The sequence below is a fragment of the Salmo trutta genome, chromosome 13 (genome assembly GCF_901001165.1).
Source record: "Salmo trutta chromosome 13, fSalTru1.1, whole genome shotgun sequence".
NCBI lineage: Eukaryota > Metazoa > Chordata > Actinopteri > Salmoniformes > Salmonidae > Salmo > Salmo trutta.
Window position 1 is genome coordinate 26,190,991 of NC_042969.1, and position 12,260 is coordinate 26,203,250.

At 42.4% G+C, this 12,260-nt stretch overlaps 1 protein-coding gene across 1 annotated transcript in view; it reads right to left on the minus strand.

The window, feature by feature from the left end:
- The window catches only part of fat1b (FAT atypical cadherin 1b), a 52,182-nt gene extending 46,519 nt beyond the window's left edge, over positions 1-5,663 (minus strand). The window contains exons 1-5 of the mRNA XM_029771616.1: positions 5,458-5,663; positions 1,689-4,973; positions 1,154-1,272; positions 917-1,012; positions 724-823 (exon numbers count right to left, since the gene is read on the minus strand). Coding sequence (XP_029627476.1) covers positions 724-823; positions 917-1,012; positions 1,154-1,272; positions 1,689-4,968 — 3,595 coding nt within the window. The 5' untranslated portion in view covers positions 4,969-4,973; positions 5,458-5,663. The remainder of the gene's footprint in view (positions 1-723; positions 824-916; positions 1,013-1,153; positions 1,273-1,688; positions 4,974-5,457) is intronic.
- Between the last annotated feature and the right edge of the window lie 6,597 nt (positions 5,664-12,260).

Below are 12,260 nucleotides of genomic sequence, written 5' to 3' on the forward strand. Positions count from 1 at the left end.
AGTGTTAGAAATAAACTAAATTACATGGTGGGGCCATCAATCTCTAGCCTGGTCCCAGATCTGTATTTGCATTAGCCAAGTCCTCTGACTGTTTCATGACATAACAAGGAGTTGGCTAAACAAGCACATACAGATCTGGGACCAGGCTCACCCAGATGACACTGACATGAAACACAGAGATATATGCTGGACAGACAGCAACACTAGCTCTACACTGGACTAGCAATGTTAGATTTACTTTACAGGGAGTGCTGCCATAAAACTTTGCATAACAGGAGCGCTTCCATGAGAAGAGTTCATACTGAGTGTGATGTCTATGCAAACTGAAAACATTCATGTTTAAATTAGCCTACTGTGCAAAACTTTTCAGGGATGTTGCGCTTGTTATGACATCAAATGGTTTACAGTATAACGAAAAGTACAACACTTTGGCTAAAATCAGTTAAACATGATGACGCAATAGGACAGTCCCACACAAAATTCAGTGTGTAACAATACAAAGCATAGTGAGGATATTCCTTTAAAAGTTTTGAGCTTATGCCGCGACCGTTTGTGGTAGATGGTGGCAGATTGTGGTAAATTGCGTCATTCTGGCAACAATGGCTGACACTTAAATAACGTGCCATAGAATTCTGTGGCACCCCGCTAGCTGTGCTGCAGTGCGCCACAACTTTTAAAAGAAGAACCACTGTAGAAATGCATGAATAGTGTTTAGGATCGCACCAGTCTGGTGGTCGATGCTGAAGAATCCCTGTGGGTTCCCGCTGGTTATCTTATAGTAGAACTGGTCACTGTTTCCAGAGTCAGGGTCCACTGCCTCCACCTGGATAACAGAAGAGAGAACACTCAGCATCTCTCGGAGGACAGTGGAAGTTTACAAAAGTGCTTCTTTAAAAGTACGTTGAGAAGTATGGACCTGGATAACAGATACATCCTTGGGGGAATTCTCCATGACCTCAGGGTAATAGACTGGCTCGGAGGTCTGTGGTGCGTTGTCGTTGACATCTTCAACCTGAATAATAAATACTCATACATTAGATTTCGAACATGGATGTCATTGAAAAACAATCGCAAAGTGCTACAGTGTGTGCATTAAGATAAATAAAAAAGAGGGACATGGACAAAAAGTAACACAATCCAACAATAAACTAACCTCAATGTAGACCTCCATGAAGGACGACTTAGGCACCACAGCTAGGTCGGTGCCATAGATAGTCAGCCAGTAACGATTGGTGGTCTCATGGTCTAAAAGCTCCTGTGTCTGTATGACACCTGTGAGGAGAAAGAGAAGAAGCATGTTTCATGTCAGTCACAGTTTGGGCTGAGCTTCCACTGAGCAAGGCATCACTGGGAACTCTGGTCTCTCACATGGCTCGAGATCCCAGCTCTGTGCTCTCTACTTTACATAGCAAACATTACAGGCTGAAAGTCCAGATATAAGTCAAAAACATAATTGAAAATGCAAAGTAAGTTGAAGAATAACCAGGTTTTAAATACCTCACTGATAAAGGGTTGTGTTGGCCTAAAGGGACAAATGTTTTGGCCAAACAAGAAAATATATGCATATATTTTTGCATTCACCTGGTTACAACATGCAATATATAGTACATTTCAATGCTGTAGCAGGGTTAGGTTTAAATGTTATCATTTTTGTGGGAAAATCATTTTAAAAAGAAGAAATCTCTTACCACTCTCTTCATCTATGGTGAATACTCCGAGGCCTGATCCGTCCCTTATAGAATAGCGTATTTCTCCATCTCTACCTTGGTCATTGTCTTGTGCTGTAACTGTCATTATAGTTGTGCCAATAGGAGCATCTTCTCTCACACTTCCCTTATCCACAAAAGATGCAAACCGAGGCTGGTGCAGATTCTCATCCACATCTACTACGTAGACTTCAATAAAACAGGTGCAGGACAACGACTCAGGTTTCCCTTTATCTTTGGCTCTGGCTGTCAGGTTATACACTTGTCTCCTCTCAAAGTCCAGGGTCTTTAATATACGAACAGCACCGTTTGTTTTATCAACATCAAAGTCTCCATCTCCATTGTCCAGCAGGCTGAAACGGACCTGTCCAGACTGACCTTGGTCAGGGTCATGGGCCTGTAGCCAGACCACCACCGCCCCTAGCGGGAGGTCCTCCCGCACCTTCACGCGCTGGTGGAGGGGGAAAAACCTAGGAGGGTTGTCATTGACATCCTCTAACACTATTTTCAGAGATACTGTAGAAATCATCTGAAGTTCATCAACTGCCTGATCACAGGCCACAACTTTTAGGATAATTGTTGGGTGTAGCTCCCGGTCCAATGGACTTTTAACCTTCACCACTCCCGTCTGGTCATCTATGACAAAGTGATCGGACTCAGCCATCAAGGAATACCTGATGATTCTGTTGGCCCCTGAATCTTTATCTGTAGCATCAACCTGAATGACAGCTGTTCCTACGTCTGTATCCTCCCTTATCGATACAGAGTAGCTATTCTGAAGGAAGTTTGGGCTGTTGTCATTTGAATCCAGGACATTGATCTGTAAGACATGTGACACTGACCGCTGTGGTATTCCCAGATCATACACAGTGATGTTGAGAGTATATTGATCCGTTATTTCTCTGTCTAACGGCTCCATAATCTTTAGCCAACCAGTGTCCATTTCAATCATGAAACGACTCTCAACATCTCCTCCAGATATCACAAACATCAATGTTCCACTGAAGCCACTGTCTGCGTCTATGGCACTTAGATGAGCTATCCTCATCCCAACTCGTAGGTCCTCTTTAACCTCAATGACCTTAGGAGTAGAGTCCACAAAGTGAGGAGAATAATTATTTATTGAATGAATGTCCTCAAAATGATCTTCCCTTTGAGAGTGGGGCATGGTGCCAAGAAGCAGCTTCTCAGCCATACGCCCAACCACTCCTGTATCCACACACTGTTCGAAGACGGCTCCTGAACCAGACTGGACTGTGATGTTCACAAACATTGGCTTACTTGATGTCTCCCCATCGTTGGCACTAATTTGTAAGGAGTGGAAGGACAAACTTGCAGCCTCGCCGTCATGTAAGGGCAACTTGAGTGATAACAGCCCAGTGTCTGGTGTCAGGTCAAAAAGACCAAGGCTGTTACCATCTATGACTACATGCTGAACCCCTTCCATGTTGTCTGCATCGATAGCAGACACCGCGGCTATCTGCCCACCCACCCTGTAGTCTCTTGGTAAGCTCACTCCACAGTCAACCTTCTCAAACAAGGGCTCATTGTCATTGAGGTTGTTGAGTGTAATAGAAACTGGAGTCTCCACTTCACGGCAGAAAGGAGAGCCCCAATCTGAAGCTCTGACTCGGAGGTTGTAAACCCTTGGCATCCTTTCATAGTCCAATTCTCTGGCAGTGCTGATGACACCTGTGAAGTAATCTATGGTAAAAGGCTGTGGTGGGTTTACATTGGCGATGGTGTAAGTAACGTAACCATTCTCTCCTTCATCCATGTCGCTAGCACTGACCGTGAGGATGCTGGTCCCCACTGGTACATTTTCATTGACATTGCCTTTGTAGGACGGTTGCTGAAAAACTGGTGCGTTATTATTCACATCAATCACGTTGATGACCACCCTGGTTGATGCTTGTTCTTGGTTAATAATCACCTCAAAGTCATACTTGCTGGCACGGTCGGCTTGGATAGCTGCAGTTGTTGTTATCAAGCCTGTGTTTGAATTAATAGTGAAAGGATGAGTGATCTGTTGGATCTTGGGGTATTTGATGGAGTATTTTAACATGGGGTGATTTGGCATAGCTCTCACCATTACAACAAAAGTGTTGGGCGGGGCAAATTCTGTCAGGTTGACTCTGTAAATGTTTTTTTCAAATGTAGGAGCCCTTACATCAACACGTGGGGATTTCACTCTAATGACTTCAGCGGAGGAGAACTGTGGTGGGCTACCTTTATCCTCGGCCTGTAGTGTAAGATTGCATCCAAACTGACAACTATCCCAGTCCACATCCTTAATGGCTTTGACCCTGTATTCTTTTCCACCAGGGCTGGTTTTCACTGCCCTAAACTGCTGGAGTGGGTCCCCAGCGACTATACTCAGCGACGCTATCTCACCATTAGGCCCTTGATCATTGTCTTCCACGGTTACTAGAGCATATGTAGGGTCAGTGTCTGTGGCTGATGGAGCTAAGGGAACAGCTGTGAGGACGGGAGCGTGCTCATTGGCCTGCAGTACCCTGACCGTCAGCTTGGCTGTGCTGCTGAAGCCACTGCTCCCATAGAGTTTCATGCCCCGATCTACAGCCAAGACATCCATCTCAAACAGCCTCCGCTCAGCGTAATCCAGCCTGGCCATGAGAGTAATCACCCCACTGGTGGGATGAATGGCAAACATATCGGTGTGTTCTCCTCCCAAGCTGAAATAGTACTCTGCATTTGAGCCGACGTCGGCGTCGGTGGCGGTGACTCTCACGATGCTAGTTCTGATGGCAGCGTTTTCAGGCACGGAAACAGTGTAGGAGGTTGGTGAGAAAAGTGGCCGGAGATCATTGGTGTCCAGAACTCGCACGTGAACTCTTGTTTGAGCGACAGCGTTGGTGCTCCATTTTAGTGCTTTGACTCTCAGTGAGTAGTGCTCCTTCACTTCCCTGTTGAGTATAGCAGAGCTGCCTCCTTTGGTCCTAATTCGCAGGAAACTGAAGTCTCCCAGTACATATTCTTCAGCCTTGAATAAAACCTCACCATCTCCAGATTCTATTTTGTATTGAATGTCCCAGGATGGGTCTGTGATGTATATTCCCATTTTAATTGGACATTCTACATAGCTTTTAGCAGCTGAGTTTTCATATATAGTGGTATTGTATACTGTTTGTGTAAATTGAAATGGTGATGTCTGCTGTCCAGGTATTCCTGAGCAACTCCATAAGATCTGCATAACAATTGCTGTGAAGAGCTTTCCCATGTTGGCTTCGTATATCAACATAGTTCCTAAAAGAAATTATGACTCAAGTGTGAATAAATTGCAGTTGGATGTATGTTTTGAGAACTACTATGCTTAGGTATGCTGCCAACTTAAGCCAAATCCCCAAATCCAATTAAACGTTTCAAGAGTATCTTAAATAAATCCCACGGCCGACTGTAAATCGCTCTGAGTAAGATCCGTCTGCTAAATGACAAAAATGTCAAAATGTAGGATAATAGAGCACTCTCACACGCAGGCACTCTCTCTAACAGGCATAAAACAAGTAAACTATAACTGTCCTGTTGCAAGCTACACTTGCGATCATTTGAGAGGAAGAATATAAATAGCCTACTGTAAATTATTGTCGATAGGCTTATTCAATTAATCCACTTCTCAAGTAAAATGTTTAAGCAAATGCATAATTTATAACAGAATGTGCAAATTAACATCAATACTCTAAAAACGATTGCAGGGTAATTAGCCTACAGACAGCCCTACATGGAAACTCACCTTCTCACAACTTTCTGCTACTCAAGTAGTTGACAACATTCCTTGTTGCCAAAACAAGACGAATTTGAACGGGGATACTGCAAACTGAATTCATCTGAAGTTATGTTTTATCCTTTAATATCTAAAGGAAGAGTATATTTGGAAGTCGTTAATGAGTCAGAGATGACATTCCTGGCTCCTCGCTCTGAATGAGCGGCTCGAGCGCAGCAGCAGCGTGGGATACGCGTGCACTGCAAGAAGTGACGTCATCCAGCTCGAGCGCTCGTTCCTGTCTGGAAGAAATCCTTACAGCAGTGAGGTAATGAGAATGCCAGACAATGGATGGAGTTGGCAATACAGCACAGAACTTTTGAAAATGAAATCTTGCCCGACACCCACCTATGAGCGTGCATTGGCAATGTTATCAAGCTATTTGATATTTACAGACGGGCAGTCAGGTTCGACTTTCCCTTCCTTTGTATTTTATGTGGTCGTACAGTAGGTTGTAGTACAGTACAGTATGTGGTAGTGCAGTACAGTATGTTGTAGTACAGTACAGTATGTAGTAGTACAGTACAGTATGTGGTAGTACAGTATGTGGTAGTACAGTATGGTGCAGTACAGTACAGTATGTAGTAGTACAGTATGTTGTAGTACAGTACAGTATGTAGTAGTGCAGTACAGTATGTTGTAGTACAGTACAGTATGTGGTAGTACAGTATGTAGTAGTACAGCACCGTATGTAGTAGTACAGTACAGTATGTGGTAGTACAGTATGTAGTAGTACAGTATGTTGTAGTACAGTACAGTATGTTGTAGTACAGTACAGTATGTGGTAGTACAGTATGTTGTAGTACAGTACAGTATGTAGTAGTACAGTACAGTATGTTGTAGTACAGAACAGGATGTGGTAGTACAGTATGGTGTAGTACAGTACAGTATGTTGTAGTACAGTACAGTATGTGGTAGTACAGTATGTTGTAGTACAGTACAGTATGTAGTAGTACAGTACAGCATGTAGTAGTACAGAACAGGATGTGGTAGTAAGTATGTTGTTGTACAGTACAGTATGTTGTAGTACAGTACAGTATGTGGTAGTACAGTATGTTGTAGTACAGTACAGTATGTGGTAGTACAGTATGTTGTAGTACAGTACAGTATGTAGTAGTACAGTACAGCATGTAGTAGTACAGTATGTTGTAGTACAGTATGTTGTAGTACAGTACAGTATGTTGTAGTACAGAACAGGATGTGGTAGTACAGTATGTTGTAGTACAGTACAGTATGTTGTAGTACAGTACAGTATGTTGTAGTGGCGTTTCCCTTTGCATTGCTCAAATAAAGAATACAATTCTAACAAATTACAAAGTGATATCCCATGTTTATCCTTTTAGAATACATTTTCGATTGCAACTTTTAGTCAGAAGCAATATCCCAAATAGGTCATGCAAATTGTGTTGTTATCTCTTCTGCTGTATGATTACTCTGGATGTGTTAGAGCTGTCATGTATCACCTCCCTTCATGAAAAGCATGATACATATTTTAAATAATTCCTGTGGGAAAGTTTTGCACTTCTGATGAAATTATGATTATTTATTAAATGAGAATATTGCCTCATACAGTCTATCCACATTTTCTTTTCACAGGAAGACGTGCTGATAAAATAATAATGTGCTACTTCTTTCTCTGAAGAAAGTAATTCTCAGTCACTCCAGTGAGAAGTATGTATGATAGCCAGGTACTAGACTATATCTGCTGTCCTTGTAAAAACACAATGGCTCTACAGTTTCACATTGCTATGCACCCTGGGGCACCTCACATGAGAGGGAGTTCTGTGCACATATCTTACTCCATGAGTGACAGACACACAGCAGTTTAAGGCAATATCAGCCCAACCAATTCCAGGGGATCCAGGTAAGGATGCTCTGTGCTTTAGGCAATGCTATCTTTCCCACTGAAAACTGAAACCCACACCAGAATATGTTTTTCTCCTCTATGTGTCTCATTGACCCATTCTTACGGAATAGTATCCTGGGTCTGGAACACAGAATGGAATCTGAAAGAATGTTGAATCTATTATTGCTGAGACACCCATCAAAGAGGGAAGGTGGAGAGACAGGTGGTAGAGAATTCTGTCAGAGGAGAGACATGTCCAGGCAGGGCTCACAAGACCTGCTTAGTCTATCAGGCTTGTCATTTCATTTACTGCCTCAAAAGCTAATGAATATGATGAAGAAATATACCATTCTGTACAGTAGCCTGTTGTTTCAATATGCTTTGTGTTGTTGTCATGACAGACAGAGATATATAGTTAGGAGAACCTTACTGAGCATGTTGTCAAGTAGCTACAGTACATCAAGTAGTAAACAAGCAGTTTCTGTTTCCTGTGTAACATCAATATTGCTGCTACACCTGTGCCTGCAACCTCTCTGCATCTCAGTGCTGGCCGATACATATTACCCCATCATTTTGGAACGTTTTGCAAATCACTAAGTTGTAGTTAAAGAAGCCTGGCTAAGAGAAAAACAACAACATCACTTACAGTTGTATAACTGCCTTAATTTTGATGGACCCCAGGAAGAGTAGCAGCTGCCTTGGCAGCAGCTAATGGGGATCCATAATAAATACAAATACAGTATATTTATGTAGACTTCAGAATCATATCCACATTACTGAATAAAAATGTAAAAAACACATTGAAGCATAATGGACTTTATAAAATGAAAGCATAATGAAAGCACAATAAGCACTAATTGTTATAAGGCTAACTGGTCTTCAATATACTATTATTATGAAAAGTATCTCTCAAAAGTATTTCAAACTTTTATATGCCTACATCAATCTCAGAAACCCTGGGTGCCGGAGTCACAGTCCATTATGCTGCTCCATCCAGGCAGTCAGACGATCCTGTTCAGATTGTTGCCTCTTCCCCTCTATGACACTGTTCTGAGTGGGCTGATGGGCTGGCATGAGGCCTGGTTTGATGACTTCCCATCTTCAGCTCCATTGAGCTTTGTGCTCGCCACATCTCCTGGGAACTGTGGGGTATCTGAGCTGCCCACTTCTATAGCGAGGCCATCTTTAAGCGGCCACTACTGTAGTCACCACCCCTACTTCTTCACAACATGAGGCTTATAGCTGTGGAATGACAGCAGATGTCCTCCCTTTCTCCCTGGATGCACTGGCAACCACAGACATGCTGTCTTTGACTTTCAATGCCCTCCCTCTCACAGAGAATCTTATGTCTGTCATGACAAAATGCTGAAATGAGGGAACAACTGAGCGTAAATGGCTTGTGACAGACTTGTGTGTGGGATTTAACTTGGTATTCTGGAATCCAAATAAGATTAGGGCTTCCCCCTGGGTCCATCTAATTATATTTTCTCCTAACGCCATGTGACATTGTTTTAATAAGTCACCTCTTAGTCCTGTTTGTAATTATCCTAAGCCGCAAATCATCTTCTGAGCTGGTTAAAGGGTCTTAGTCTAACTAGCTTTGGGCCGGTAAAGGCCAGCTGGACATCTCTCCTCGCTGTTCACAGGGCTCCATACCAGAGCTCTATCCCTGGATTAAAGAGAGGCCAGTAGATCAGAACATAGATCAGAACATGTTCCACTGTTCTTCAGTGTTAACTCTGTGAGCCGCCTGGGAGAATACATGTTTGACATTTTAGCTGAATTTGTATGGTTAGTCTCATCAAATGTTGACAAGTGTTCAGCAATATGCTTCAATAAGAACAGAAAGAAAACATGTTATTTCTGTTAAGGATAACTGATTGGACATGACACAGTATAAGAAAAGCTTAGGTTGATATCTTGAGATAGGACTTCAGAAACTGGATTCATTTAAAGAATGCATTCTTATACACGCTAATCGTTCTGTGGTTGTTATCTTTTCTTTGCATGACATCTGATCCTTACTTTACCCCTTCAACGTATGCAGATAACAAATGCTTCAACTAGGGTTAATTGTGTCAGATAAAAATTGAGGGCTAAATAATATATCGAAATCATTACCATCATTTTTATTTTATTATGGAGAATTGTTACAATTACCATTACTCCATAGCATGTTTTCTCTTGGCAGTTTTAGCTTGCTTCAAGAGAAGAGGAGGAGAGGCCTGTAGAGATGGACAGAGATTGACAACATGATTACATAATTATTAGATTTTTTAAGTGCTGTGGATTGAAAAAATAAGATCGGTCTGTGATTTAGATTAGTCCCAGCGAGTATGACTTTTTTTATCTTGTAAAATGTGTGCTTGGTGCACATTTTGATGATGTGGACCAATCAGTGACCCACCAAACACTGTTTAGTTTTAGCTCAAGGTATTACAGTATGGTAAGGAAATGATTAACTGATCTTCTGATAACAAAATACACATTGGGTCAAAACATACTGGAAACAATTGTCATTAGATAAATGAGTCTCAGGTGGGGGTTGGACAGACAGCATTCTGTCTCTTTATCACTGGGGATTCACAGAGATAAAAGTGTGTGAGAGAGAGAGATAGAGAGAGAGAGAGAGAGAGAGAGAGAGACGGACATATCACTGGGGATTCACAGAGATAAAGGTGTGTGTGAGAGAGAGAGAGAGAGAGACGGACATATCACTGGGGATTCACAGAGATAAAGGTGTGTGAGAGAGAGAGAGAGAGAGACGGACATATCACTGGGGATTCACAGAGATAAAGGTGTGTGTGAGAGAGAGAGAGAGAGAGAGACGGACATATCACTGGGGATTCACAGAGATAAAGGTGTGTGTGAGAGAGAGAGAGAGAGAGAGAGAGAGAGACGGACATATCACTGGGGATTCACAGAGATAAAGGTGTGTGAGAGAGAGAGAGAGAGAGAGAGAGAGAGACGGACATATCACTGGGGATTCACAGAGATAAAGGTGTGTGAGAGAGAGAGAGAGAGAGACGGACATATCACTGGGGATTCACAGAGATAAAGGTGTGTGTGAGAGAGAGAGAGAGAGAGAGACGGACATATCACTGGGGATTCACAGAGATAAAGGTGTGTGTGAGAGAGAGAGAGAGAGAGAGAGAGAGAGAGAGAGAGACGGACATATCACTGGGGATTCACAGAGATAAAGGTGTGTGTGTGAGAGAGAGAGAGAGAGACGGACATATCACTGGGGATTCACAGAGATAAAGGTGTGTGTGTGAGAGAGAGAGAGAGAGAGAGAGAGAGAGAGAGAGAGAGACGGACATATCACTGTCAGGACTGTGAGGGCGTAGGAGAACTAACCCCATGGACATTTTTAGGGATAGGACATTGTCATTTATCGGAGTGTACACAATGACACATGTCCTCCAGTGAGATTCCTAAGATTGTGTTGCCATGACAGATCTACAGTAACTTCTCCTCCTCATGTAGTCTTCATCTGATGGAATGAACAATGAGGAGCAGATGGGTTGTACAGCGTGGTAACTGGATGGCCTGGAGTGACAGACACACCCTCCATCAAGTACACTGCAAACTCACATTAGAGTTAGACTCCCAGAGGTAAATATGGAACAAGGTGGCGAGGGTTCTTGCTGAGTGAAGTGAACTTCCAAAGACTTCTATGAGAAAATAGTTCAGTCTGTTGAATAAAATACTCTACTGTGGAGATCAGTTCTGTCAGTCACAGCCAAGTTCTGAGAGACATTAATTGATGGAGGTTCTTAGGCTTGTGGAGGTTTTCTAACTTAAACATGAACTTACACACCGCTGTGACCGCTTTAATAACAATATGTAAGTGTGAGAGATTAAAGAGCCACTGAACACACCGATTGGCGCATGTGATTTCAGTCTTGGAAGTGTTTCCTGACTGATTCTGCGTTTGGTTAATGATGTTTGTCCCCCATAAGACACCGTAGACGTGGAAGCCTATTTCACTTCTTCAAAATCCCTGAAATTATGTTTTAGATGCACAATTTTACATCTAAGGTGTTTGGTGCAGTATTTCTCAAATAAAAAAATGTGCGACGTTTTGTCTTATGCAAACAAAGTTGGAGCTTCTGGGCATGTCTGTCTTATGCCAGTGGTCACCAACCATTTCTGTGTCAAGATCACTTTCTGAGTCAAAATGCAAGTTGAGATCTACCACTCAGATTTTTTAAAAACATGACTTAAAAAACGTAAGCCTATGCAACATTAACCAATTAAAAACTGTTTGTAGCAATGAGGTTTGTGCAGTAGGCTATTGGCCCAATACATTATCACTGCATATTGGCTATGCTTGAATTGCCATGCCAATGTTGTTCTTCTCAGACCATTTTGAAATTATATTGAAAAAATGTTGGTATATGATCACAATGGTAATATATCATATATCATCAAGCTTATCGGAACACTTTGCTGTAGTCTTTCATTGCAGCTGCAGTGCTGGTTGTAGCGTGAGTGGAAGTAGGGAGAATGCACATTTTATGGCTTATAAAAGTGTTGAACAAAGTGTTGACAGTGCTGAATAACAACTTAAACATGAACTTACAAATAAAAACAGCCGCTCTTTGCTGTATTCGCTGAGTATCTCTCTATTTATGGTTTTAAACGTTTTAAATCTCACAGTACCAACTTTGCTGTGCGTTCGAGGCTTCTTTTTAAGGTCAATGGCTTGAGGAAACTGTGCAGACATGGTGATCTGAGCTATCCTAATTTGCTCTCTGGTCCTGCCGGGTAGGCGGAGTTCTACCTTCAGACACATTAAATGGTTCAAAATGGGAACACTGCCTTCCCGGCACTAGGGCAGCTGAATCAAGTGCACCTACCACCAACAGCACTAGGGCAGCTGAATCAAGTGCACCTACCACCCACAGCACTAGGGCAGCTGAAT